The 24,217-nt window shown below is 36.8% G+C and overlaps 2 protein-coding genes across 2 annotated transcripts; one reads left to right on the top strand and one right to left on the bottom strand.

Annotated features, from left to right (window-relative positions):
- Positions 1–159: 159 nt before the first annotated feature.
- LOC127624916 (lipase member H-like) lies at positions 160–14,103 on the bottom strand. The gene is made up of 11 exons (XM_052099847.1): positions 14,071–14,103; positions 11,417–11,480; positions 7,649–8,019; positions 5,543–5,651; positions 5,346–5,447; positions 5,063–5,152; positions 2,890–3,057; positions 1,800–1,889; positions 799–907; positions 503–676; positions 160–296 (listed from the first exon to the last, which is right to left on the bottom strand). Exons 1-11 carry the CDS (start codon positions 14,101–14,103, stop codon positions 212–214), a joined length of 1,395 nt encoding a protein of 464 aa, XP_051955807.1. The 3' UTR covers positions 160–211.
- A 4,358-nt stretch (positions 14,104–18,461) lies between these two features.
- rbm11 (RNA binding motif protein 11) lies at positions 18,462–23,791 on the top strand. Its single transcript, XM_052099443.1, has 6 exons — positions 18,462–18,657; positions 20,487–20,643; positions 20,738–20,801; positions 21,657–21,753; positions 22,490–22,657; positions 23,649–23,791. Exons 1-6 carry the CDS (start codon positions 18,562–18,564, stop codon positions 23,748–23,750), a joined length of 684 nt encoding a protein of 227 aa, XP_051955403.1. The 5' UTR covers positions 18,462–18,561; the 3' UTR covers positions 23,751–23,791.
- The last annotated feature ends 426 nt before the right edge of the window (positions 23,792–24,217 follow it).

The raw sequence follows: 24,217 nt of genomic DNA, 5'->3' as shown, positions 1-24,217 counted from the left end.
CTTTTTATCAAATCAACCAAAGTTATCAATTTCATTACACAACTGAACTTTGTTATGAAATTGAAAGGTGTAAATCTTACAAATAGACTAACACTCAAGAAAATATGTAAAGACTACAAATTAATCAAAAGACACTATTATGCAAGTAATTTACAAAAAGAGGTAGTGGTTTTTATGTGTACAGTCAAACTAGCCATCAAAACCCTCTGGATCAAAAGTTGGAGTCTTCACATGGAATTGGCCTGAAAGTCACATCTTTATTTTCTTCTAGTAGAAGATCATAGCGACAAAGAGGCCTGTTTGAAAGCAAAGCAGCAATTATGCATTTATTTTTTCCCAATGAAACCATAAAACTAACCTAATTACCCATTACAAAAAGCACTCAAGTAACCTTCACAGTGACAAACTTTGACATGAATAAAATGCTCAGTTGAGGTTTTACTGAATGATTGACACTAAAGTTTTAAAATACTGTTAATGAAAACCGACTTTGAGATCATACCGGAGATTGTTCTGTAGAGGAGTGAGGCGTATGCGGAGCAGTCGTAGTTTCTTACTTGGTTGTAATCCTTTCCATTTACAGAACTTCACTGTGATACTTATAACGGGCTGAATGTCTTGATCAAATTGAGCAAGAAGGCTGGTCTCCACATACTTTGCAAACATTATGGACTTACTGGAGTAAAGATGAGAAAGCAATTACATCAGTCCACATGAACAAATCTACAACCGTTCTATAATGAATGTCATGGGAGTGGGAAAGTGTACGTGAGAGATGGGAACGTTTCATAGACGTACTGGTTGAGTTCAACTTTTGTCTCTTGTTTTCCATCTTCTAATTTAATTGTTAAAGAACCCCACTGTGTTTGCTGGTTCCATGTCACAATATCAACCTTGTAACTGAACTCTGGGGGAGACAAAAATCACTTGTAATGAGAGGGGGCACCCCCCACAATCAACAACTTTGGGGGCTTTCTCATTTAGAATCACATACCACCCTCCCACCTCTGGTCAACAACTTTGGGGGCGTTGAAGCGGGTATCGCCCATGGCACCAAAAAAGCAAGAACCGCTACTGCAAAGATGTATCTGAGTTCTTTCTTCATCAAAACAGAATTGAAGATTTTTAGGATTTCATTTCAGGCCTCCTTTTTTAAACAACGCAAGTGAATGTGCTCAATTTTTTGACGGTCCAAAATGCATAATTAGAGTGCATAGAAATAATCCACAAGACTCCAGTCGACAAATAAAGTTCTTCTGAACACAAATTATTGATTATTTTTAGAAACAAAACTTATATACTTTTTAACTACAAAGTTCACTTCTGTAAATCTCTGTGTCGTAAGCTCGTTGGTAAGGTCTCGCGTCACGTGGAGGCGGCGGCAGGAAGCGCGTCATTTCTGTCAATTTTGATTGGATGAAGAAACTCTGATACATCTTGGATGGCCTGAGGGTGAGTAAATAATCAGCATATTTTTATTTTTGTGTGAAATATTCCTTTAAGTGAGAGTATTCAGTAATACCAATCTTTCAACTCCTGTCATGAATATGTAAAGCCAATAAACCAATTAACTTGCACCACTAGAAGTCCCACCACTAAAAATGATGATTAAGACAACACTAATGAAAAAGGACAAGTCAATATAACATTTTCTGTGGAAACCGACAGCATACCATAGACTCAGTCCAAGTTGTATTGAACCCAGAATATTCCTATACTTTTGGTATTTTGTATTTACGTGTCCATAAAATTCAAACAAATTATATTAATAAACATAAATACTATAAAATGATGCCCACTGCAGTACGGAAAAGCATTGTTTGTTTGGAAATATGTTCTTGTTTGTTCCAACTGCACCAGTGCCTCCTTCCATCGAATGACATCATAACCTACAAAATGTAATAATGATGTGATCAGAATGCAATGGAACAATAGGAAATTTATTAAAGGGGTCATATAATGCCATTTTTGTACAAGTTAATATGAATCTTTAGGGTCTAAATGAAAACTTTGTAATATACTTTTATTAAAAATTCTCATTAGTATTTTAAGAAAACACTAATTTTACCTGCTCAAAAACAGCTCTGTTTTCAGCACGCCGTTTCAGTGCATATGACTTTAAATGATAATGAGCTTTGGTCACCCCGCCCCTCCGTAAACATTAGCCACATTCATGTGAATCGTGCAAGCGATTTGCGAAGATTAATATAAAGGTTAATAAAACGTTACACTTCTTCTGGAGGTGCAGAGGGAATATAAATAGTTGGTACCGAATCTTTTTTCAGCAGCAGCTTCTTAGCAAAACCAGCTTTATACTGACCCTCGTTTATAAAGCAGTCTGGTGAAAAATGATTCGCGCAAACATGAACGCATTGACGTTGCTCGTGGGGAATATTCCCATCGTAAACAAAACTCAGCCACTGCGTCTTCAGCGGTTCAGATTTAGGAACATCAAAATGACTGCTGTGTTCGTTATTACACGAAGAACAGAACACCACAATCGCTAGGCGCCATTCTGCTCCAGTGTATCAACAATGATGACGGACTATGATTGACAGCTCGCTCACGAGCGAGGGCGGGTCTGTGTTGAAACACTGCTGTCAATCAACAATCCTGGAGGGGCGTCCGACCGTGTGACGTCACACGGTCGAACGGCTCGATTTGAGGCAGGGTAAAATATATAAGGAGATTAAACAAACACACTGGATGGATTTTTATCATAATAGGATGGTTGTGTACAGGCACAGCCAACACACATTTCAGTACAATCAACTTGAAAAAGTGCATGTACCATTATATGACCCCTTTAAATTAAACACACACATATTGTACATTGCATATACTCAAGAGTTAAGTATACTTTGAGTTTACTCAGTGTTTGAAACTTACCAAAAACAGGGCATCCAGCAGACCCAAATATGCCACAGTCCATGCATTTCCCATCCAGGAAGTCTGTGTAGGAGTCACAGGGGTAGGCAGTAATGGGACAAGACCCATTCACAGAGCTCATATAGAGAAATACTGACCTCTGGTGGTCACACTTGAAATACTCCGATCCTGTGATGTAAGAATATTAATGACAAATGTCTTTCATTTAAAAATAAAAAGCACACAGGAAGTTTGTAAGGAGAACAATCCATACATTGGACATACATTATAAAACAAAGACTTCTGCAGCATATATGAGCATAAATGTAGATATAGGCAATGTAGATGCAATATTGATGTAAATAGTTGTATTTTACGAGAATGTTGAACACTGATTGACCAAGTATGGCATAAGCAACTGAAGTTTATTCCATATCTAAAAATGTGCCTCAATCTCATTGACACAAGTCAGCTTTAATTTGGCAAGCATGTTGTTAATATGCTTCATTTATAAAAATCAGAGAAGCTGTGCCATCCAATGATTGAAGGAATATTTTGGGTTCAATACAAGTTATGCTCAATCGACAGCATTTGCGGCATATTGATTACCACAAACAATTATTTGTGTAAGTATAATTAATAAGTAGACTTGCCCCTCCTTTAATTGGAAGAAAAAAATAAAATAAAATACATTTCTTGCATTGAAAGTGAATGGGGGCCAATTTGTGAATGTTAAAATACTCACTTTTTCAAAAGTAAAGCCACAAGACAAACAATATACATAAAACCATTTACTAACCTTTTCTGTGTAAAGTGAATTTTACAACTTTGTTGTCAACAAACCCTAAAGCCATAAAATGATGATTTAAAAGAACTTTACAGCTCAAATAATACACGAGTTGACAGAAAAATGTATTCAAGTGCATTTTTTTTTTAATTATAAGCTCCATATTTCGGTCTTTAAACCCTCCAAAAATTGGCCCCCATTCACTTCCATTGTAAGTGACAATCTGTAACCTTGATTTTTTTTAAAGAAAAAGGAAAGACGAGTCTAAATTAAGTTTCGTGGTATTCAACATTGCCACAAATGCTGTCAATTGAACATATACATATACATATATATATATATATATATAAACAATACGGATATTAAAAATGTATTGAAGATTGATTTGACCCTTTGACAACATTTTTAAAAAGGAATATTCCTTTTAATATTCCTTGTATTTAAATACAAGTTTAGCTCTATGGACAGTATCTGTGGCATGCTGTCATTTACCAGTGTTTTTGCCTTCAATTTGTAAAAATCAATAAAACTTTTGATAGTTGTGCTAGGTAGATATGCAAGTTATTTTTTTTTTAATATACAGTGTGTGGGAAAATGTATATGTTAGGTCCTGCAATTCACCTTTTATTTAAAAGATATCCACTATTTTAATAACCTTTTTGCCTTTCAGTAGTTCATTTTAAATGGTTTAGATGGTTTTAAAAGTTCAAATATTCCATGTAGTCTCTCAAATTATATGAGGTTACAAAACTGCATATAATAATCAAGGAATTTTGTGTAAAATATGTTTAGGTAGCTCCATAGACTTCAATTGTAAGTGCAATTCTTTAAAAAGGTTTGCTAGTTGTTTTACAGTCGAAATTATTGTGGTAATCTGCAGCATGCCATTTTCCATACAGCTCAACTTATATTTAAATTGCTTTAAAGGGGTCATGACACGAGGAATAACATTTTCATTTATCTTTTGGCATCTTTTTAATAACCAAGCTGCCAAAACAACTCATTCTCTACTTCCTCCACATTATGATGTCACACAGTGGTAGACAAATGCATCTGACCACCTCCACAACAATACATCAATGCAGACTTCACCTGATCACTTCTGTAGCCCCGCCCAGTAGTGGTGAGCAGTGAGATGGCAATGAGTGAGCAGGTCAGTCAAGAGCAGAGACAATCATAACAGTGGGCATTTACTCTCAATTAGGAGGAGAAGCAGCACCAAGACATAGCATTTCCGACAGAGGGTTAGAATGAGGGTGGAAAATTATAATGTTTTACAAATATATGGCACAAACTTTACTAATATTATAACTGGACCTCAAGGAACATTAATATAATTAAAAAAAAGGTATGCCATGGCCCCTGCAATGTCACTTTTTCACCTAATAATAAAATGCTTAAGCTGACCTGAAAAGATGGTCTTTGGGCATCCAGGTTGATCTGCTCCACCATTTGCATAGTAATCGATGTGACCCAGGGGGTTACTGTAGCCTAATGCTACAAGAAAAGGAAAACAAAATTACACTGTCCAACGCACTTGGACTGAACACAAGGCATGTTTAACGGCAGTAATATTATTTCATAATATTTCGTATTATTTGCAGTCCTATCTGCTTTTTTTTTTTTTTTTTTTTAACAGCATGCAGGACATACAGAAGAAAAAAAAAATGCCGTTTGAAACAAAATGTACCATCTATATCAGTGTGTAGTGCTTCCACAAACTGGGCATCAGAGGAGTCTAGGCGATCACTGATAGGCTGACCATTAAACTGTGGTCCTGCTGGATCCAGTGCTGAGTAAAACATTACATGCACATTTCTGTAGCTGGAAATCTCACAAATGACACCAGTTACTGGAATGATAGATGGGTGAATGCAGGTATCTTACCGGTTATTCTGCCGATTTCACCATTAAAGTTGGCCCCAGTGAATCCTGAAATGTGGGCCCCCAGACTGATGCCAATCATGTGTATAGAGCCAAGTGCAGACCCATATTCCTGCAATGCCAAACACAGGCAACTTAACTTTACTTTTCTGTAGCAGACTGGCAGAATCATAACTTTAAACTAGAGCAAACGTACTGGTGAGCATTTTATAGTAGAATGAATTAATGTTTTAAAGCAAACTAAAGAATGATACATTTAGGAATGACATTTTCTTTGTCATTTTTATTTAGTTAGATTCTTGCTATTAGGAATGACTATTGTCAACATAACAAGATCTACAATATAAAGACGAGTGTTTATTCTAATGCAAGTGTCCATTTGGCCAAGTTAATAATTAACATGTCATTCTAAATCCTCTGCATATTTCACCTGTGAACAGACAAAGCTACTGCCTACATTCTTGTTAAAACTCATTTTAATATCCTTTATATTGTTTTTGCATTGTGACATGGCTTTCATGTGAAATTAATCCCTATATTCTCATTACCATAATGTGTCTGGACATTTTACTTAAGTAAATTGTTCTGTCATTTTTGTACAATTTGTGAAAATAATGGGAAATTGATAATGTTTTTGTATTTATCAGCAAATAAAAACAAAACAAAAAAGCAAATAATAAATAAAACAAATGCTACTATAGTGTATAAATGTTACAATTCAAATAAATATAATTTCAATGAGGATTTTTTTTTTTTTTGCATTATGGTTATGAGAATGGGGAAAAGCACTTAATGTTTATGAAAATTAAAAAATATGAATATGGACAAATAGGCCTCATTCTCTTTATACAAAATTTAAGTTAGGTCTTTCTTGGTCTAGGTTTGCTCTCATCATTTACACACTCATAATATCCCAAATGTGTATGGCTTTCTTCAGCAGAACACAAAAAGGTTTTAAGAAACATATTTCAGCTCTGTAGGTCCATACAATGTAAGTGAAGGTGATCAGAAATTTGTAGCTCCAAAAATCATATAAAAGGAAACATAAAAGTAATCTAGAAGATTTCAGTGGTTAAATCCATATCTTCAGAAGCGATATGATAGGTGTCATAAGGACTATGATAAGTCCTTTTAAAACTCAATTTTAACTCTTTAAATCTCACATCTAAATGTCACATGTGGTGCCCATTTAGTTTCACTTTCACATCTTAAAAGTAAAAAATTAAGTTGAGGTTTAGAGTAAAAAAAAAGGACATGTATATTGTTCCGTTTCTCACCTACACCAATTAAATCACTCCTCAAGATATGGATTTAACCACTGGAGTCATATGGATTACTAATGTTTCCTTTGTAATTTTTGGTGTTACAAAGTCTGGTCACCGTTCACTTGCGTTGTATGGGCCTACAGAGCTGCAATATTTTTCTAAATATCATTCATTGTGTTCTGTTGAAGAATGAAAGACGTACACATCAGGGATGGCATGAGGGTGAGTAAATGATATAATAATTGTTATTTTTGGGTGAACTATCACTTTAAATCTGGATCCTTTTTTGCATCAAATGTGATCATTTTGCTTTAGAAGACATTAACAACTGGTGTCTTATGGATGATGGATGCTTACTGTCTGTGATTTTTTTTGAGCTTCAAAAGATTTGATCACCATCCACTTGCATTTTAAGGGCCTGCTGAGCCAAGATATTTTTCTATAATTCTTAAAATGTCTTCTGCTGAAGAAAGAATGTTATACACATCTGTGATGGCATGAGGGTGAATAAATAATGCGATTTTGAATATTTGGGTGAAATATACCTTTAATATGTAAACTGCATTTTAAAACATGCACACATAAAAAACAAAAAGGCATTCTATTTACATTGTCCCAGTCAAAGTATTCCTGACAACCTCCCAAGTTGTTCAATATCAATTTCCAGACCATCTTAAATGTTGATGTCTAGTACACTGTCAAATTCGACTCATCCATAAATCAATTTCCAGTATTTGTATTCTGGTTTCAAGATTATTATATTGACCAAAAAGATATTGACATCCCTTATGTTATGTAACCCTAATTCTGTATCCCAGATTCCACAGAGGAAGTTTGATTGTACCTTCATTTTATGGATGAGATCAATAAGCTTTGCAGCCACCACACGCGTGTTCTTGACAACTTTGAGATAGTTGATGTTGGTGGCACCATGATTCCAGTCCACCACAATAAGGTTCATGTTTCCTCGGTTCAGAAGAGACTCTACAAACTGGTTCATCCACAATGAGGGGGAGCCAGTGGGACGGTAGCCATGGATGAGGAAGGTGGTGAGACGGCTGAGGTCAAAGTGAGGATTACTAAAGGGCTGTTGGTGGGAGAGCAGCTGGCCGCAGGATACATTCTCCCGTGTGTACAGCAGTAATCGAACATTCACAGCTGTCCCAACAATGGAATTTTGAAGGTCAAGATCAGCCATCTTCTCGCATTCCTGAGCTTCAGGGAGAAATATTATGCATCAAAGCTGGTTTCTCTGTGAAGTTATTTATTAAAAGATTTTTACAAATGAAAATCGACAAAAATATGACATTAAAAATGGACATTAAAGCTGAATTTTAATTTTTCAACCATAATAAATTTGTAGGTTGATTTCCCCCAAAACACTGCACTGTGGCGCTATTAAAAAAAAAAAAAAGTTGCTCTGTTTGAGCACCCTGACCAGACAGACACTGCAACATTGACTCAATGGTGTGAGTTGGGGACGGGACGATCCGTTTGTCCGAACAATGAAAGCTGGTGCATTTGGAAAAGCTGTTTGAAAATAATGTTTATTCCATTTGGTGACGCTAGTAGTGGTACAGAAATAACACACCTCCACTTTAAAAAGTTAAAATCAAGGGTTATTGATAGGGTACACTTTTATATTGCACATCCCATACACTGAGATCAGGGTGAAGCTTATCTGCCTGGATATAGATAAAAGGGGTGGTGTCAGAGACAGTTCGCTCTCCAACGTGCCATCAACCAAGGGCCAACCAAGAGAGTGTAAGTGTGGAGTGAGCGTGCCAGTGTGAAAGGAAGCCAACCTTGGCAAGAGACGTGGGAAGTTCGGACATGTTTGATGGAACACGCCAGATGGATGTCTAACTGCGTGTCATGTCATAGTTCTAGTTTTTGGACTGTGCATACTTTTTTAAACCCCCATTTGACGATGTTGATATAGACATATGTAGAATTAATTTTGAATTATTTTGGTAAAATTGTTGCCTTTTCTAAATGACTGAGTGTTCAGAACTCTCTCAGTTTGGCACAATCACAGAGCAATGCAAATAAGCGCAACTCTGAGCCCTTTAAGAATAGCGCAGCTAGAAGCAGTACGCAAACTGTGTAAACCAAGTGTGCCGCACAAGCACTCAAAAAGTGAAGCCAAAATGTCTCGATCGCCCCCCGGTGACTGGTCCTAGTATAGGTCATAAACCCCGCCTCCCCCATATTATTCAACGGGACGTGAGACCAACTAAACAATTAAATTAAACTTCACATATCTTTTTTCCAAAAGATAGAAACTACAGTAAATTACAATCACGTTGATGTAATTTCAAGTGTTTGTTTTCAAAATAAGTTTGTTTTTAGTTAGTTATTTGATGCTATAAAAACGGTGCTGTGACATCATGATTGACAGCTGTGATTGACAGGTTCTCTGAGCGAAGTAGTCACTGAAGCATCAACTGACTTTTTTTCAGGATCTTCGGAGGACTGAGGAGATTGGAGCTTTAAATTTAAAATTTCTATAATTAATTATTTCACACCGCCATAAGTCAAAAGTGCAGAGGCATGTGCTTGCGATTGATTCAGCGAGAGTGAGGGCGGGGCCTTGATTTCACGGCTTTACTTCCTGCTCACTACTGCACAGGTCTGGTCCCGAAATCGCAACTGCGCAGACTCAAGTCCCAAGATGTCAGCGCCATATCGGGACACTGGCGGCTTCAGTGCTCACCAATGGAAGAGCGAAGGGGTGTTGTCCATCTTTTTTTACAGTCTATGGTGTAAACTAAGTAGTTGCTGTAGATATAGCGGCATGCTGTGACAGATTTGCGCTTAACGCTTTAGAAATTTGTTCATGATTGCTCATGTTTATATGGACAGTGTATGGACATCCACATCATTTACATTATTGTTTGATTATATTAATGCCATGGATGCTTTAATGTAATAGTCACGTTAATATAGCTTGTGTTGATATTCATTTGTGAATCTGAGCATGCTGTGGTATATGGCGCCCTATTTTTAGAGCACTAGTGTTAAGCACAATGCTATGCTCCAAGTCAAAAGTGCTATGTCAACAGGCATGGTCATGAAGTTTTGGTATAATTGTGCAAGCATGCATCAGATATAGGCGGAAGTGGGTTTTGGCGAATTTGCATGCGCAAAGCGCAATTCCGAGGTTTTTCTCCGGTTACTGCCGCGTCAGTGTCCCATTACAGCATTCAAGCACCAGGGGCCTCATGTATAAAACTCTGCTTAGATTTCGTTCTAAAAGTGTGCGCAAGTACAAAAGTCAGATGTTGCGTAGATTGGAGATTTATAAAATCATGTACAAGAACCTGCGCATAGTTCCCTTAATAAATCCCATCTAGTGGAAGATTGTGTGTGTATGTGCATGAGATTCATACCCCACACAGTCTCCTCCCCAAAATAACCATGAGTGTAGCCTACAACGGCAATTTTTACTATTCATATCCTCATCTGCATACCGTAGGTTACAATTACCATACAGACACTGAATTTAATGGTACGAGAAACTGTATTATAAGAAAAAAAGACTGTAAATGTCACATATAAAAAGGTTAGATACCGCACCGTGAAGAAACATTATTTATTGATATGAACTTGTTTTCAAAGAATATATCCATAGAATATATTAATATATTGAATATCCTTTGGCAAAATGTTTTTTTTTTTTTTTTTAATCTTTGCGTGGGTTTTTATTAAGAAATGAAATATTTAGTACTGGAAACAAAATTTAAAAAAAAAAAAAAAAATTGTGCATTTCACTAGTGCTCTTACAGGTCCCTTAATATGAAAGTGGAAAGTGAAACAAGAGTGTAAGCAACAGAAAAACGCGAAATAACGTGCAAAATGTGAGAAAGACTGTGTAAAAAGACAACGCAAAATGTTACAGGAAAACTGGGAATATTGACAATTGGTGCCCACATTAAATTACGTAACAATTTATGATTAAACTTTATAGTGCACATAACTGAGACGGTATCCACAATGCGCAAAATAAACTAGTTTTATTAAATCTCTCAGCTGACTGGGTCATGGTGTGGAGTTGACTCAACAATGTTTCGGTTAACCACTGCATGCTGGGAGCAGCAGATACACAGCGTCAATGGACATTTCGTAGGTTTATGTGGTAAATATATTAATGCGTAATAAACTGACTCTTAGCAGAAATCCATATTTGGTCTCTTGGAAGATTGTCACGTGGGGTTTCAAACTCATTTTAAAACAAATGCTTGCTTTTTAAAATGATGTTTCAGGGATAGTTCACCCAAATAAAAATTATGTCATTTATTCAACCTCATATGGTTTCAAACTTGTATGATGTTCTTCCATGGAACAAAGAGATGACGCAGAATGTTAGCCTTAGTCAACGTTCACTTTCATTGCATAATTTTTTTCCTGCCCAATTTCAGCAAATGGTGTCAGAGACTGTCAAGGTCTAATGTTTTGCCTAATATCTCTTTGATAAAAACATGGTCAAAACATGTTTTTGAAACAACTTCAGGGTAAGGATGACAGAATTTTCATTCGGAATGGAAAAATATAGGCCTATATATATCCGTTTAAGACAGCAACATTGGATTTGCATTACGTGCAATGTTACCTGTATAGGTGTCAAATAACATCAGAATCATGTATAAGAGCCCCCAAAAGAACATCCCACTGACCTACAAAGGCACAAGGGAAGATGATAAAAGATCAGAAAATATATTGTACTCCAAATCTACAGCAGTAACATTAAATAATTTTTCACAAATCTTTGCAGCTTTTTCTCTTCTTCACACTTTAGTGACAGATTTGTTTTATATAGCAGTGGAGCAACATTCTAGATTGTTTCTCTTCCAGTTATGCTATTCTTTAAATTTCTTTCATTTAATCATTATTATCAATTTCTGAAACCATGTTGCAATTTTGCAGGTTTTTGGACAACCACACATTATTTACTCATGATGAAACCACAAGTCTTTAAATGACACCAGCTCGCACTTACATTCAGTTTCCATGAAACTCATTACTGTAAAATAGGGTGCGTGTGTGAATGCAGGTTCAGCCAAACATTCCCCACAAGAGTAGTGAAACCTGAAAACCCTCATGTTGTTCCAAACCCATGTGACTTTCTTATGTGAAACACAGGAGATGTCAGGCAGAATTATAGCATCAGTCACCATTTACTTTCATTAATACAAATTTCTTCCATACAATAAAACTGAACAGTGACTGTCATTCCGCCTAACGTGTAATTTCTTTTTGTGTTCCATGGAGAAAAAAAAAAAAAAAAAAGTCATATGGATTTGGAACAACAGAAAAGGTGAGTAAATGATTAAATAATGTTTATTTTTGGTTGTAATATCTTTATAATTGGAATGCAAAAAGGTTTGTGTGAGGAGTTTCAAAACATCATTAGCTCAGGATGAAGAAATAGAAGTCAAGGAAAAGTCTCCACCATGACAGAAAACAAGTGTGTGTATTGTAATTTGTGATCGGATACATGGCCAAATAAAAGCATAAATAGTTTATATATTTGTACAGTACATATTCAAATTCCACTAGTAGGCCTATTTGGGAAATGATATGCTGCATATACGTACAGTATATGAAAACGAGTCATTTCAGTGGTATTTTGAAATAATAATAATAATATATATATATATATATATATATATATATATATATATATATATATATATATATATATATATATATATATATATATATATTGCATACATTTACATGTAACCTTATCAGTGAGGAGAAAAAAAAAAAAACACATGAACATTTAAATGGGTTTTGCATATATTACTATATGCATCTCAATACATTTAAATGTTTAAGCAGTTGATTTTACTAAACTGTTACCATATGAATGTGCTTTCCAAACAAGCAGAACAATCACTTTAACATTTACAACACCTGAAATTTCCTCATTTCAAACTATTCTGAATTAAACAGTATGCACCGAATGCGACAAAACACATCAATGTAAACAGTCAAACACACATTCAGCCATGTGCACATGTATTAAGCAATGGACATTTACATATTACATACAAACAAACTATCTGCCAAAAACAACTTGATGACAGAAGTAATATATTGAGGGGTGTTTACAGGGAAAAAAAAGAGGACATCTTACCATGGTGGAGAAACCAGACTTGTAGTCTGACAATAAGGTGTTACTAACAAATCTGCTGAGGCTTAATTTGAAGTTAACAGGAAATAGACTGGGACACTTAAAGAGCAACCCCTCCTTGACTTTTACAGGATATGCTCCACCCACTATTCCTACAAACAATCACCTACAGGTGGCACATTCCTGAAATCTGATCCTGACTTTCTTTGGTTAACTGGTGTGAAAAAGAGCAGAGCTCTCATGAAAGGGGGAACATGTCTGTGTGGGCTGAAGCACTAATGGAATGCACAAATGTAGTTTAACTGACTAACATTACTTTCCAAAACTTTAAAATGATAATAAAAGAAAAGTGTTATTTTGAAAAGACATTTAACAATAACAATAATAAAATATTTTAAGATTTACACATTTAAGTTCCAAAACAAAATTCCATCAAATGGAATTGTGTCATCTTTAATAAAATAGTATGTAATAATTTTTGTTAACTGCGCCTCAATCCGGGTGGCGGAGGAAGAATCTCAGTTGCCTCCGCATCTGGGGACCAGCTTGTGAAACAGAAGCAAGTGCTCCAAAAGATGGCCTTTATTTTTGCAGCTAATTTTGCTATTATTTTGATTACTTGAATCTTTAAAATACTACAAATATTAAAAGTAAATAATATGTATATATGAATATAATACTGATATCATACTTATATATAAATATATACTGTAATATATTAATACTGCACTGCAAGTGTTGGGTCTGTGCGAGCCATCTACTGACAGTCCCCCTAGCTGTGACCCGAATAAAGAGTTACCATTACCGAATTTAGCCCTTATCATTCTAAAATAAATACATAAATGTATTATAATGAATATATTCTAATGTAGCCTCTAAACTACTTTATAAGAACTTGCGATTAATTTCCGGAATTCGCAGTTAGGAACGAATATCGTACAAGGAGAAATCAATTTGCAAGTAAGATTAATACAAAGGCCTTAATACATACGAAATTATTAATAACCCTATATTACAAAGGAAATTAATAGCTTTTCAGGAGAGATCACCACCATTTATTGTAAGAATGTTTATTATTGTGGGGCTTTAGTCAGGCTTCTTGCTATCGCTTGTGTGCCAATAATTACCACACTGCGTGCCAATGGTGGCACACTTGCCATAGGTTCCCCTTCTGTCACTCACTCGATGTTGTGTCGATGTAGTGACACTTGGGGTCGCTCTTGAGAGCCCTGAACACCTCCCATTCTTTGAGAAAAGGCCAATGAGAATTGGCGAGTGGAATTTCCATGCCACTTCCCCCGGACATACAAGTATAAATGAGCTGGAATGCAATTCCATTCAGATTTTTTCTTCGGAGCCAAGCATCAGTGAGCTGAATACTACTGCTGTTCCATTCACCTCTTAAGTAGCAATGCTGTTGGATATATGCTGCATTTTCAGCTGCTTTCTCTCCTTCTGCATGTCGAGTGCAGATTTCGCCCCTGGGTGCTTTGACAGTGCTAAAAGAGTGTAAATTCCTGCTAAAGAGTATATTTTCTCTATTAGAGCACACGCATTGACGTTGAACATCTTTTTAAAGACGCATCTTTATAAAGAAGCATTTCCGTATTTGTGTGATTCCTGGATGTGGTCATTATCTCTGCGCTTCCGATCGCCACGGGAGCTGCCTCACGTGTCTGGGCAGCAATCACACTGAGGCAGCGTTTGTGGATGGTTCATGTTCACATTGCAAGAATATGACCATGGCAACATTGCGGTCGTGGCTTTCCTTCTTCAGTGGGAAAGCCACTCTAGCCACCCCCTCACTGCGCCTTCTACCCATGGGTATGAGGCCGGCCTGGCTGGTGCTGGAGGCGATTTGGGGAGTTCTATGGGCGCTCCCGTCAAGTTAGCTCCCATCCGGTCCCGAAATGAGACCAGCCTGCCTCACGGTCAGCATGACGTCTCTTTTGGGGCATGCGAGCAGAATGAGTCTTTGATCGTTGCATCTGAGAGCGCATTGGTGATGTCGGACGGCGATGACTCAACTGGGCTGCCACCTTCGGGTCTGCCCGCCCAGTCTGATTCTGACGCAGAGCTGACCGCCATGCTTGCCCGGGCCGCCATGAGCATCAGGTTGGACTGGAACCCTCCACCCTCCCCTGAGCACTCGCGGCTTGATGATTGCTTCCTCGGTTCAGGGCGCCGCTCAACTTTCGCTACCTGAAACAGACTTCTGGGTTCGTCCACTCTCACAACCTTAGATGGCGGGGTGGTCCATCTATACACAAAGGTCCCTCAGGTGGATAAAGTGGTTGCGATGCACCTGTGCCCGCAAAACGCCGCCACCTGGCAGGATTGACCGTCACTCCCCTCCAGAGCCTGTTGAACTATGTCGTCTCTGGCAACCAAAGCCTACAGTGCCGCTGGACAGGCCGCCTCCGCTCTGCATGTCATGACCATCCTGCAGGTACACCAGGCCAAGGCACTAAAAGAACTGCACAGTGTGCAATGGGCAAGCTGCCACCGGTTCCTGGTCAGGACCATGACTGGGTTGACTACCTAGAGTTGCTGGCTGTACTACTCGCCCTGCGGAGGCTATTGACATTGATCCAGGCCAAGCATGTGTTGGTCCGGTCTGACAACACAGCGGCAGTAGCATTTATAAATCTCCAAGGCAGCATACGCTCTCGTCACATGTCGTAACTTGCCTGCCATCTCCTCCTCTGGAGTCAGCAACGGCTTTCCGAGCTGAAGACCACCAGAGATGCGCAGTTGTGTCAGTGCTTTCCTTCCTGCAGGAGAGGCCGGAGGGGTGGCTGTCCTCCTCCACCTTGAAGGTATACGTTGCCACTATAGCCGCACACCACGATGTAGTGGATGGTAAGTCCCTAGGGATAAATGACCTGATCATCAGGTTCCTCAGAGGCACCCGGAGGGTGAATCCTCCCAGGCCATGCCTCTTCCCCTCATGGGATCTCTCCATGGTCCTCTTGGGCCTTCTGAGAGTCCCATTTGAGCCGCTAGATTTAGTCGAGCTGCACCTGCATCAGCAGTTCACATAATACGGTTCAGTTTTTATATATGGACCCCTAGTGTAACATCGAGTGAGTGACAGAAGGGGAAAGTCATGGTTACTGTCGTAACCTCCGTTCCCTGATGGAGGGAACGAGATGTTGTGTCCCTCTTGCCACAACACTATACTAGCCGCTGAAATGGCCGGACCTTGTCTTGGCTTCATAGCACAAAACCTGAATGGAATTGCATTCCAGCTCCTTTTATACCCGTATGTCCGGGGGAGTGGCATACAAATTCCACTCGCCAATTCTCATTGGCCATTTTATTTTCTCATTTTTTTTTTTTTTTACTTTTCTATATTGTAATATATATATATATATATATATATATATATATATATATATATATATATATATATATATATATATATATATATACACTCACCTAAAGAATTATTAGGAACACCTGTTCAATTTCTCATTAATGCAATTATCTAATCAACCAATCACATGGCAGTTGCTTCAATGCATTTAGGGGTGGTGTGGTCAATCTCCTGAACTCCAAACTGAATGTCAGAATGGGAAAGAAAGGTGATTTAAGCAATTTTGAGCGTGGCATGGTTGTTGGTGCCAGACGGGCCGGTCTGAGTATTTCACAATCTGCTCAGTTACTGGGATTTTAACGCACAACCATTTCTAGGGTTTACAAAGAATGGTGTGAAAAGGGAAAAACATCCAGTATGCGGCAGTCCTGTCGGCAAAAATGCCTTGTTGATGCTAGAGGTCAGAGGAGAATGGGCCGACTGATTCAAGCTGATAGAAGAGCAACTTTGCCTGTAATAACCACTCGTTACAACAGAGGTATGCAGCAAAGCATTTGTGAAGCCACAACACGCACAAGCTTGAGGCGGATGAGCTACAACAGCGTAAGACCCCACCGGGTACCACTCATCTCCACTACAAATAGGAAAAAGAGGCTACAATTTGCAAGAGCTCACCAAAATTGGACAGTTGAAGACTGGAAAAATGTTGCCTGGTCGATGAGTCTCGATTTCTGTGGAGACATTCAGATGGTAGAGTCAGAATTTGGCGTAAACAGAATGAGAACATGGATCCATCATGCCATGTTACCACTGTGCAGGTTGGTGGTGGTGGTGTAATGGTGTGGGGGATGTTTTCTTGGCACACTTTAAGCCCCTTAGTGCCAATTGGGCACCGTTTAAATGCCACGGCCTACCTGAGCATTGTTTCTGACCATGTCCATCCCTTTATGGCCACCATGTACCCATCCTCTGATGGCTACTTCCAGCAGGATAATGCACCATGTCACAAAGCTCGAATCATTTCAAATTGGTTTCTTGAACATGACAATGAGTTCACTGTACTAAAATGGCCCCCACAGTCACCGGATCTCAACCCAATAGAGCATCTTTGGGATGTGGTGGAACGGGAGCTTCGTGCCCTGGATGTGCATCCCACAAATCTCCATCAACTGCAAGATGCCATCCTATCAATATGGGCCAACATTTCTATAGAATGCTTTCAGCACCTTGTTGAATCAATGCCACGTAGAATTAAGGCAGTTCTGAAGGCGAAAGGGGGTCAAACACAGTATTAGTATGGTGTTCCTAATAATCCTTTAGGTGAGTGTATATATAAAACATATAACAAAACCCTTCATCAGCTAATTAACAAGGACAATTGCACCTATGTGAACTTCTGCAGTTAATCCAGGATGGACTTCAAAGACATTAGTCATTAATATTACAGTTCAAACAAAATCCATGTTTATACACTGACCCTTAACACTTACTTAGTTTAATAATTTTAAACCATGACTTTAACTATACAAGTAATATTTACATTATATTCATGATGTTAGCCAGAGGAGACCTGGCCCCCACAGTGAGTCTGGTTTCCCCCAAGGTTATTTTTCCTCCATTAATCAACATCTTATGGAGTTTTTTGTTCCTTGCCACAGTCGCTTTCAGCTTGCTCACTGGGGTTATTAATACAATTATTATTTAATGACTTATTTTTAAACACGATAAACAATCGTATTTTATCTAATTACCCAATGATGATTCATCGACATTATAAACATTAGTTTTATCGTCTGGTAATGTCTGATCTTCTGTAAAGCTTCTTTGAAACAATGTGTTTTGTGAAAGGCTATACAAAATAAAATTGAATTGAATTGAATTATATATATATATATATATATATATATATATATATATATATATATATATATATATATATATATATAAATTACAATATATAAAAAGTAAAACTGAAGAAAAGGAGAGAACCGAGTGGTCTCTGTTAACAAATGATGCAAAACATTTTCTCAGAACAAACTTTTGTCACTTCACAGTAGAATGTGTAATGTGTGGTCCCTCTTTTGGGGCTAAAAGAAAGCTGTCCTCTGGCACCATCTGCTGGAGGAAAGCAACACTGCGTTGTCGTAATTTATTTTTTCATTACGACATACCAAACCATCTTTTCAAATAGAGCTTGACAAGCGATTACCGGCTAACCACACAATTTTCCCATTTTGAAATATAAAAAAACAAACAAACACCTGACAACAAACAAAACTGTTTTTTTTCTCTCCAAAGAATGGTTGAAATGTACAGTGATCTCGTCAAGACCATACTAGTGGGAAACATCCACAGCTGTGTGACGGAGGAGATTCTGTTTGAGTTATTTCTGCAGGTGAGCTCATCTCAGATCATAAGTGCACTGCTCAAGCTAAACACAATGCTTTTGTCATCTTGAAATCTGATTTTGCATTACCAGTAATTATAGAGTTCACTGATGTTTTGACAAAGGGTCATGTTAAGAGTGGTGCATTTAATTTGAATACTTAATTACTGGAATTGACTTTCATTTATAACTTTTAAAAAATCATCTATGTTGAAAAAACTAGTTGTTTAGATGTTTTTGATTTTTATCTGTTGTAGAACTAGAAATATATCTATATCTATATATATATATATATATATATATATATATATATATATATATTAGGGCTGTCAATCGATTAAAATATTTAATCAAATTAATTACATGGTGTTCGATTAATTAATCGCATATACAAATATTTGCTGAGAAAGCCCCTCATATAACAATAATTCAATATATAATGATTATACATATTTATATCAATATATAATTATGCATAGTTATCTTTAAATATTGAAAAATATATATATATATATATATATATATATATATATATATATTCAGATAATTAAAATGCATTACTTTCTTGTGGCAGAAGAGTTAATCATTGATAAGACCATACAAAAAGTGGCTTTAGAATACAATGTATTGTTTACTACCATATTATTGAACATAAGCCAATCATTGGCATACAGTTCAGAGCAATCCATTTCACAAGTGAATTTGTCAATCAGTTGGAGATTTATTATGAGGGCTTGTTTAAGGACCCGTCAATTTCAACAAGCATCAGACATGTTGTGTAGTGTCTCGGGTGCGTTGCGTCATAAACATAAAAGGTCACTGTGTCAAGTTAAATATAGTTTAATACTTAGAACACATCTTGAGATCCCTTAGTTGGAATTTGCACTCCATCAAATGTTTTGAATGCAAGAACGTAACGAATGTCTGTTTTGTGTTGTCTGGTTGTTTTCTTCATTGTATAAATTGCGTGTTGCCACACAGCTGTAAACAGGAGTAAACAGGTGGTACTACAAGCTTGCATTTCTCAGGAATCTTCCTTATTACAGTCCGGGGCATTGCGATTAATTGCGTTAATTTTTTTAACGCGTTATTTTTAATAAAATTAATCACACTGAATTAATGCGTTCTATCGATAGCCCTAATATATATATATATATTTTTAAGCAATATCACATGAGTAAGAGTGCGATATGGCCCTGCATCAGCACTGCTGAGATTACATTGCTGGTTTAAAACTAATGATGCGTCCAAGACTTTGTTAGTGATTCAAAAATTTCACTTCAGAAATAGTATCATGGCTTGTGCTGTTTCGAACAATTATTGGATAAACAAGGATGGCTATGTGTGTGTGTGTGTGTGTGTGTGTGTGTGTGTGTGTGTGTGTGTGTGTGAGTGAGTGAGTGAGTGAGTGAGTGAGTGAGTGAGTGAGTGAGTGAGTGAGTGAGTGAGTGAGTGAGTGAGAGAGAGAGAGAGAGAGAGAGAGAGAGAGAGAGATGCTCATATTACACACAGAAATGATCTTTTGCCACAACCTGCTGGCTAACAAATGTAATGTCAAAAAAAAAAAAAAAAAAGTGCAAAAAAAGACAAACAGTAGTAGTGATACACACAGTGAAGCATTGGAGTGTTGAAGGTGTCAGACCATCAGTTCTCATGGAACTTCTCTCGTCCAATCACATTCAAGGACAGGAACTAACTGTTGTGTATATATATATATATATATATATATATATATATATATATATATTATTTCTACAGTATATTTAAGAAAAATTGGATATTGGGAACAGTTTGAATGAGAAAGTGTGATATTTGTTCATACATAATTCACTCATCAGGCTGGGCCAGTGGAAAAGGTGCATATATTCAGAGATGGACACCAAAGATCTTATGGATGTGTTTATTATAAACATGCTGAAGCTGTTCCCTATGCAGTAGAACTCCTCAATGGAATCTGGCTGTATGGACAGCCAATCAAACTGCAGTGTAAAGTTGGTGGGTAATTTTGTCTTGGACTTTCTGTCAACAAGTCAAAAATGTTATCTTTAATGCACTCAACATCATATATCAATAACTGTGCTATTTTTAGGTGGCCACTATCAGGGTTATGTCCTGCGGTTTGGAAACATAGAGAATGGAGTGATAGCAAACAGGTGTGTCAGATTACAATAAATGTTACACAAAAGTTACATGCACATGCAAGTGGTAAACTATTTTTGTTTAATTGTAGTTGCAACTGTAATTGTAAAATGCACTTAAGTGTTTCTATGGCAATTTAGATCTCCAAAGTTTGTTACATGATGCCTTCTTCAGCTTCTTCATTCTTTACAAATGTTGGATTATAGTATTTATTTTCTTAGAAAGGTATATAGCATGATTCAACATTAGAGTTTTGTGACTTTTAGTTATGTGTTAAAGGGATTGTTCACCAAATATTCTCTCATGATTTATTCACCCTCCCGGCATGCCAGATGTGTATGACTTTCTTTTTTCTGCAGAATACAAATTAAGATTTTTAAAAGAATATTTCAGCTCTGTAGGTCCATACAATGCAAGTGAATGGGTTCCAAAAGTTTAAAGCTATAAAATCCACATAAAGGGAGTATAAATGTAATCCATACGACTCCATTGGTTAAATCAATGTGCTCTGAAGCAAAATGATAGGTGTGGTTGAGAAACAAACTAATTTTTTTTTAATCATAAATTCTCCTCCTTGCCCATTAAGGGGGATATGCTCGAAGAATTAACATTTATACCACTCTTATGTGGATTTTTGGGCTTCAAAATGTTGGCACCCATTCACTTGCATTGTATGGACTTATAGAGCTGATAAATTCTTGGATGGCATGAGGGTGAATAAATGATGAGAGAATTTTCATTTTTGGGTGAACTATCCCTTTAAATGCAAGCGTACTCCTTAAAACTAAAAATGACAGATTTTCTCTTACAGGAAAGTAATTTAATTGGGTGACATCTTATTTTCTTTGTTATTTATCTTTTCCCTATAGTAAGGATGTCGTGCTCAGGGGCAATATGGATTTGAACGGTAATGACTGTCCAGTTTTAAAGAACCAATCTAATGAAGCACATGGATGGAGCAACATGGTAATGCTGAAAAATAAATAATCTACATTTTCTACAAGTTTTTATCTCTTCAAATGAGGATAACTGAGCACTTTTCTGTGGTAAATGGTTCCTTTACAATCGAGGGCAACAGTCGGTTCCATGAGAACATCTCATGCATTTTTGTCATAGACTAATTTATTATTAACTATAACTTATTAACCTTTAGACCTATCATGAGCTCTGAGGTTGTTAATCGGTCCTATTTGTTTCAACTTAAGGTAAAAATCATGTTAAATAGCTGTAATTCTATTGAATTCTAGTCAGAGAGTCGCGGCAAACAAACCACCGCAAAAGAGCTCTGCAGTGACTGTTCATGATGCTCTCTGATCACGTCTGTCTCCCTAAACTCTTAAACTATTTTGTATTTATCTGAATATTTTGTAATAAAATCTAAATATACTGTATCGTTTCTAAACATATAACGTAAAATCAATAGTTTTGCATATTTCCATCATTTTTCATTCGATTACATCATCATGAAATTTCCATAGGGATTTTATGAAATTCCTATGGAAAATATACTTCTGGAACCAAGATGGCTGAAAATTTGAGTGGGTGCTGTTGGAGAAAAATAAATAATATCACCTCTTGCCCTGATTGATCAATTTCCTAGTTGACAATAACACAGGAACATTCAGATCAACACATAGGTAACCAATTTTGTTATTAATTTTGTTTTTTTATTTTTTTAATATTTGTTTTTAATGTGTGTTAGGTACACAACAGAGCTCCTGATATGTGCTCTTCAGTTGTGCCGCCTGTTGTGTGGTACTGTCCACCTCTGCAGCAATGGATGAACTCTGGTTACCCCCCTTGGACATCCTATATGGAAGAGAACTCCCTTCTATTTAGGTCAGACAACACCACGGTGGATTGTGCAAATGTGAGTTTAGAGTGGAACAAACTTGGTATTGCAGAAAAAATATGCAGTCCTAATGGCAAACTTAAATGCAAATCCTATTTTGCTGGATCCGATTCACATTAAGGTGAAGTGTGTACATTTTTTTACATTAAAATACTTTCCCTTATCCCAGCTTAAAGTTACTTTTACTTAAGATTACTACAAACATTTATTTTGACTCTTCTTTAAAAAAAAGTGAAAATGGAGGTTCCAGGGAGGCACTTACAATGGAAGTGAATGGTTTTAGGTTTTTTAAACAGAAATGTGAAGCTTATAATTTTATAAAAGCACTTACATTAATTCTTCTGTTAAAACTTGTGTATTATTTGAGCTGTAAAGTTGTTTAAATTCGAAATTTTACAGTCATTGTAGGGTTTCAGTGTTTATTGACATTACATCATCATGGCAATGAATTTGACTCTAAAATTGTTTTATGTCTTGTAGCTATACTTTTGAAACAGTGAGTATTTTATTGTTCATAAATTGGCCCCATTCACTTCTATTGTAAGTGCCTTACTAGAGTTTTGCATTTTTTAAATAATTGTTTGTGGTAATCAATAATATCCCTCAAATGCTGTCGATTGAGCTTAACTTTAACTGGACTCGTAATATTCCTTTAACATGCAGAGACTACTAAAAGTATGCCATTGGTAGGTTGATTTCCCTGAAAAGTGTAAACACTGTGGCTCTGTGGCACTTTCAAAACATTGCTCTGTCTGTTTGAGTTTACCAACTAGTCAGGCACAGCAAGATTGACTCAACCAATGGTGTCGCTTTGGGACGTGACCATCCATTTGGGCGACCAATGGAAGATGAGAAGAGTGTTCAAACATAATCATTATTTTTGTGATTGCATTGGGCGCTGATAGAGGAACAGAAATAACACACTTCACCTTTAAAAATGTGAAGTTTGATTCTAAAGCCTAAACTTCATATTGACTATTAAATCCAGATATATGTTTTTCATTTTCAGAGAGACCGGTATACGCATCCTAAAACATCTTGCACACAGAAAAATCCACAATATATTCCACCGACTGCTTTTGATCATACTGATTCAGATTGTAAGCTGTAAAGCATTAATATCTGTAAATGATCTCATGTAATAAAGCCATTGAAAGCACTTTAAAGTTTCATGAATTTACAAGCACAAATCTGATTATCGCAAAATCTTGTTTTGCATTAATGTTCAGTAGGACTTTGTATCTCTTTTAGTTGTAAAATAAAATGTGGCAATAGCAAAAATGACTAATTGAACACTTAGTCTTGCACAATGACATATTCATTGTGAAATAAAAGCTAAATTGTCATATTAGATGATAATTTATGAACAATTTCTGAGAGCAATTCCAAAAGTCAATTTACTGGAATAGCATGTTGTGGGCAGGACAGTGCAAGCCCCTCCCACTCTTGAGAGTAGCTGTGCTTGATAAGACACAATAGCTTTTATAGGTTATTAAGAATTTAGGTTTTAAGATTTCACAGCCACATTTCTACACCTGGAATACTGTTGGATTGTGGGAATCTGGAGGTATGATCAGC

Source organism: Xyrauchen texanus, chromosome 31 (genome assembly GCF_025860055.1).
Source record: "Xyrauchen texanus isolate HMW12.3.18 chromosome 31, RBS_HiC_50CHRs, whole genome shotgun sequence".
Classification (NCBI taxonomy): domain Eukaryota; kingdom Metazoa; phylum Chordata; class Actinopteri; order Cypriniformes; family Catostomidae; genus Xyrauchen; species Xyrauchen texanus.
The sequence above is the reverse complement of the archived record's forward strand: the minus strand, read 5'-3'. Positions and strand labels throughout refer to the sequence as shown.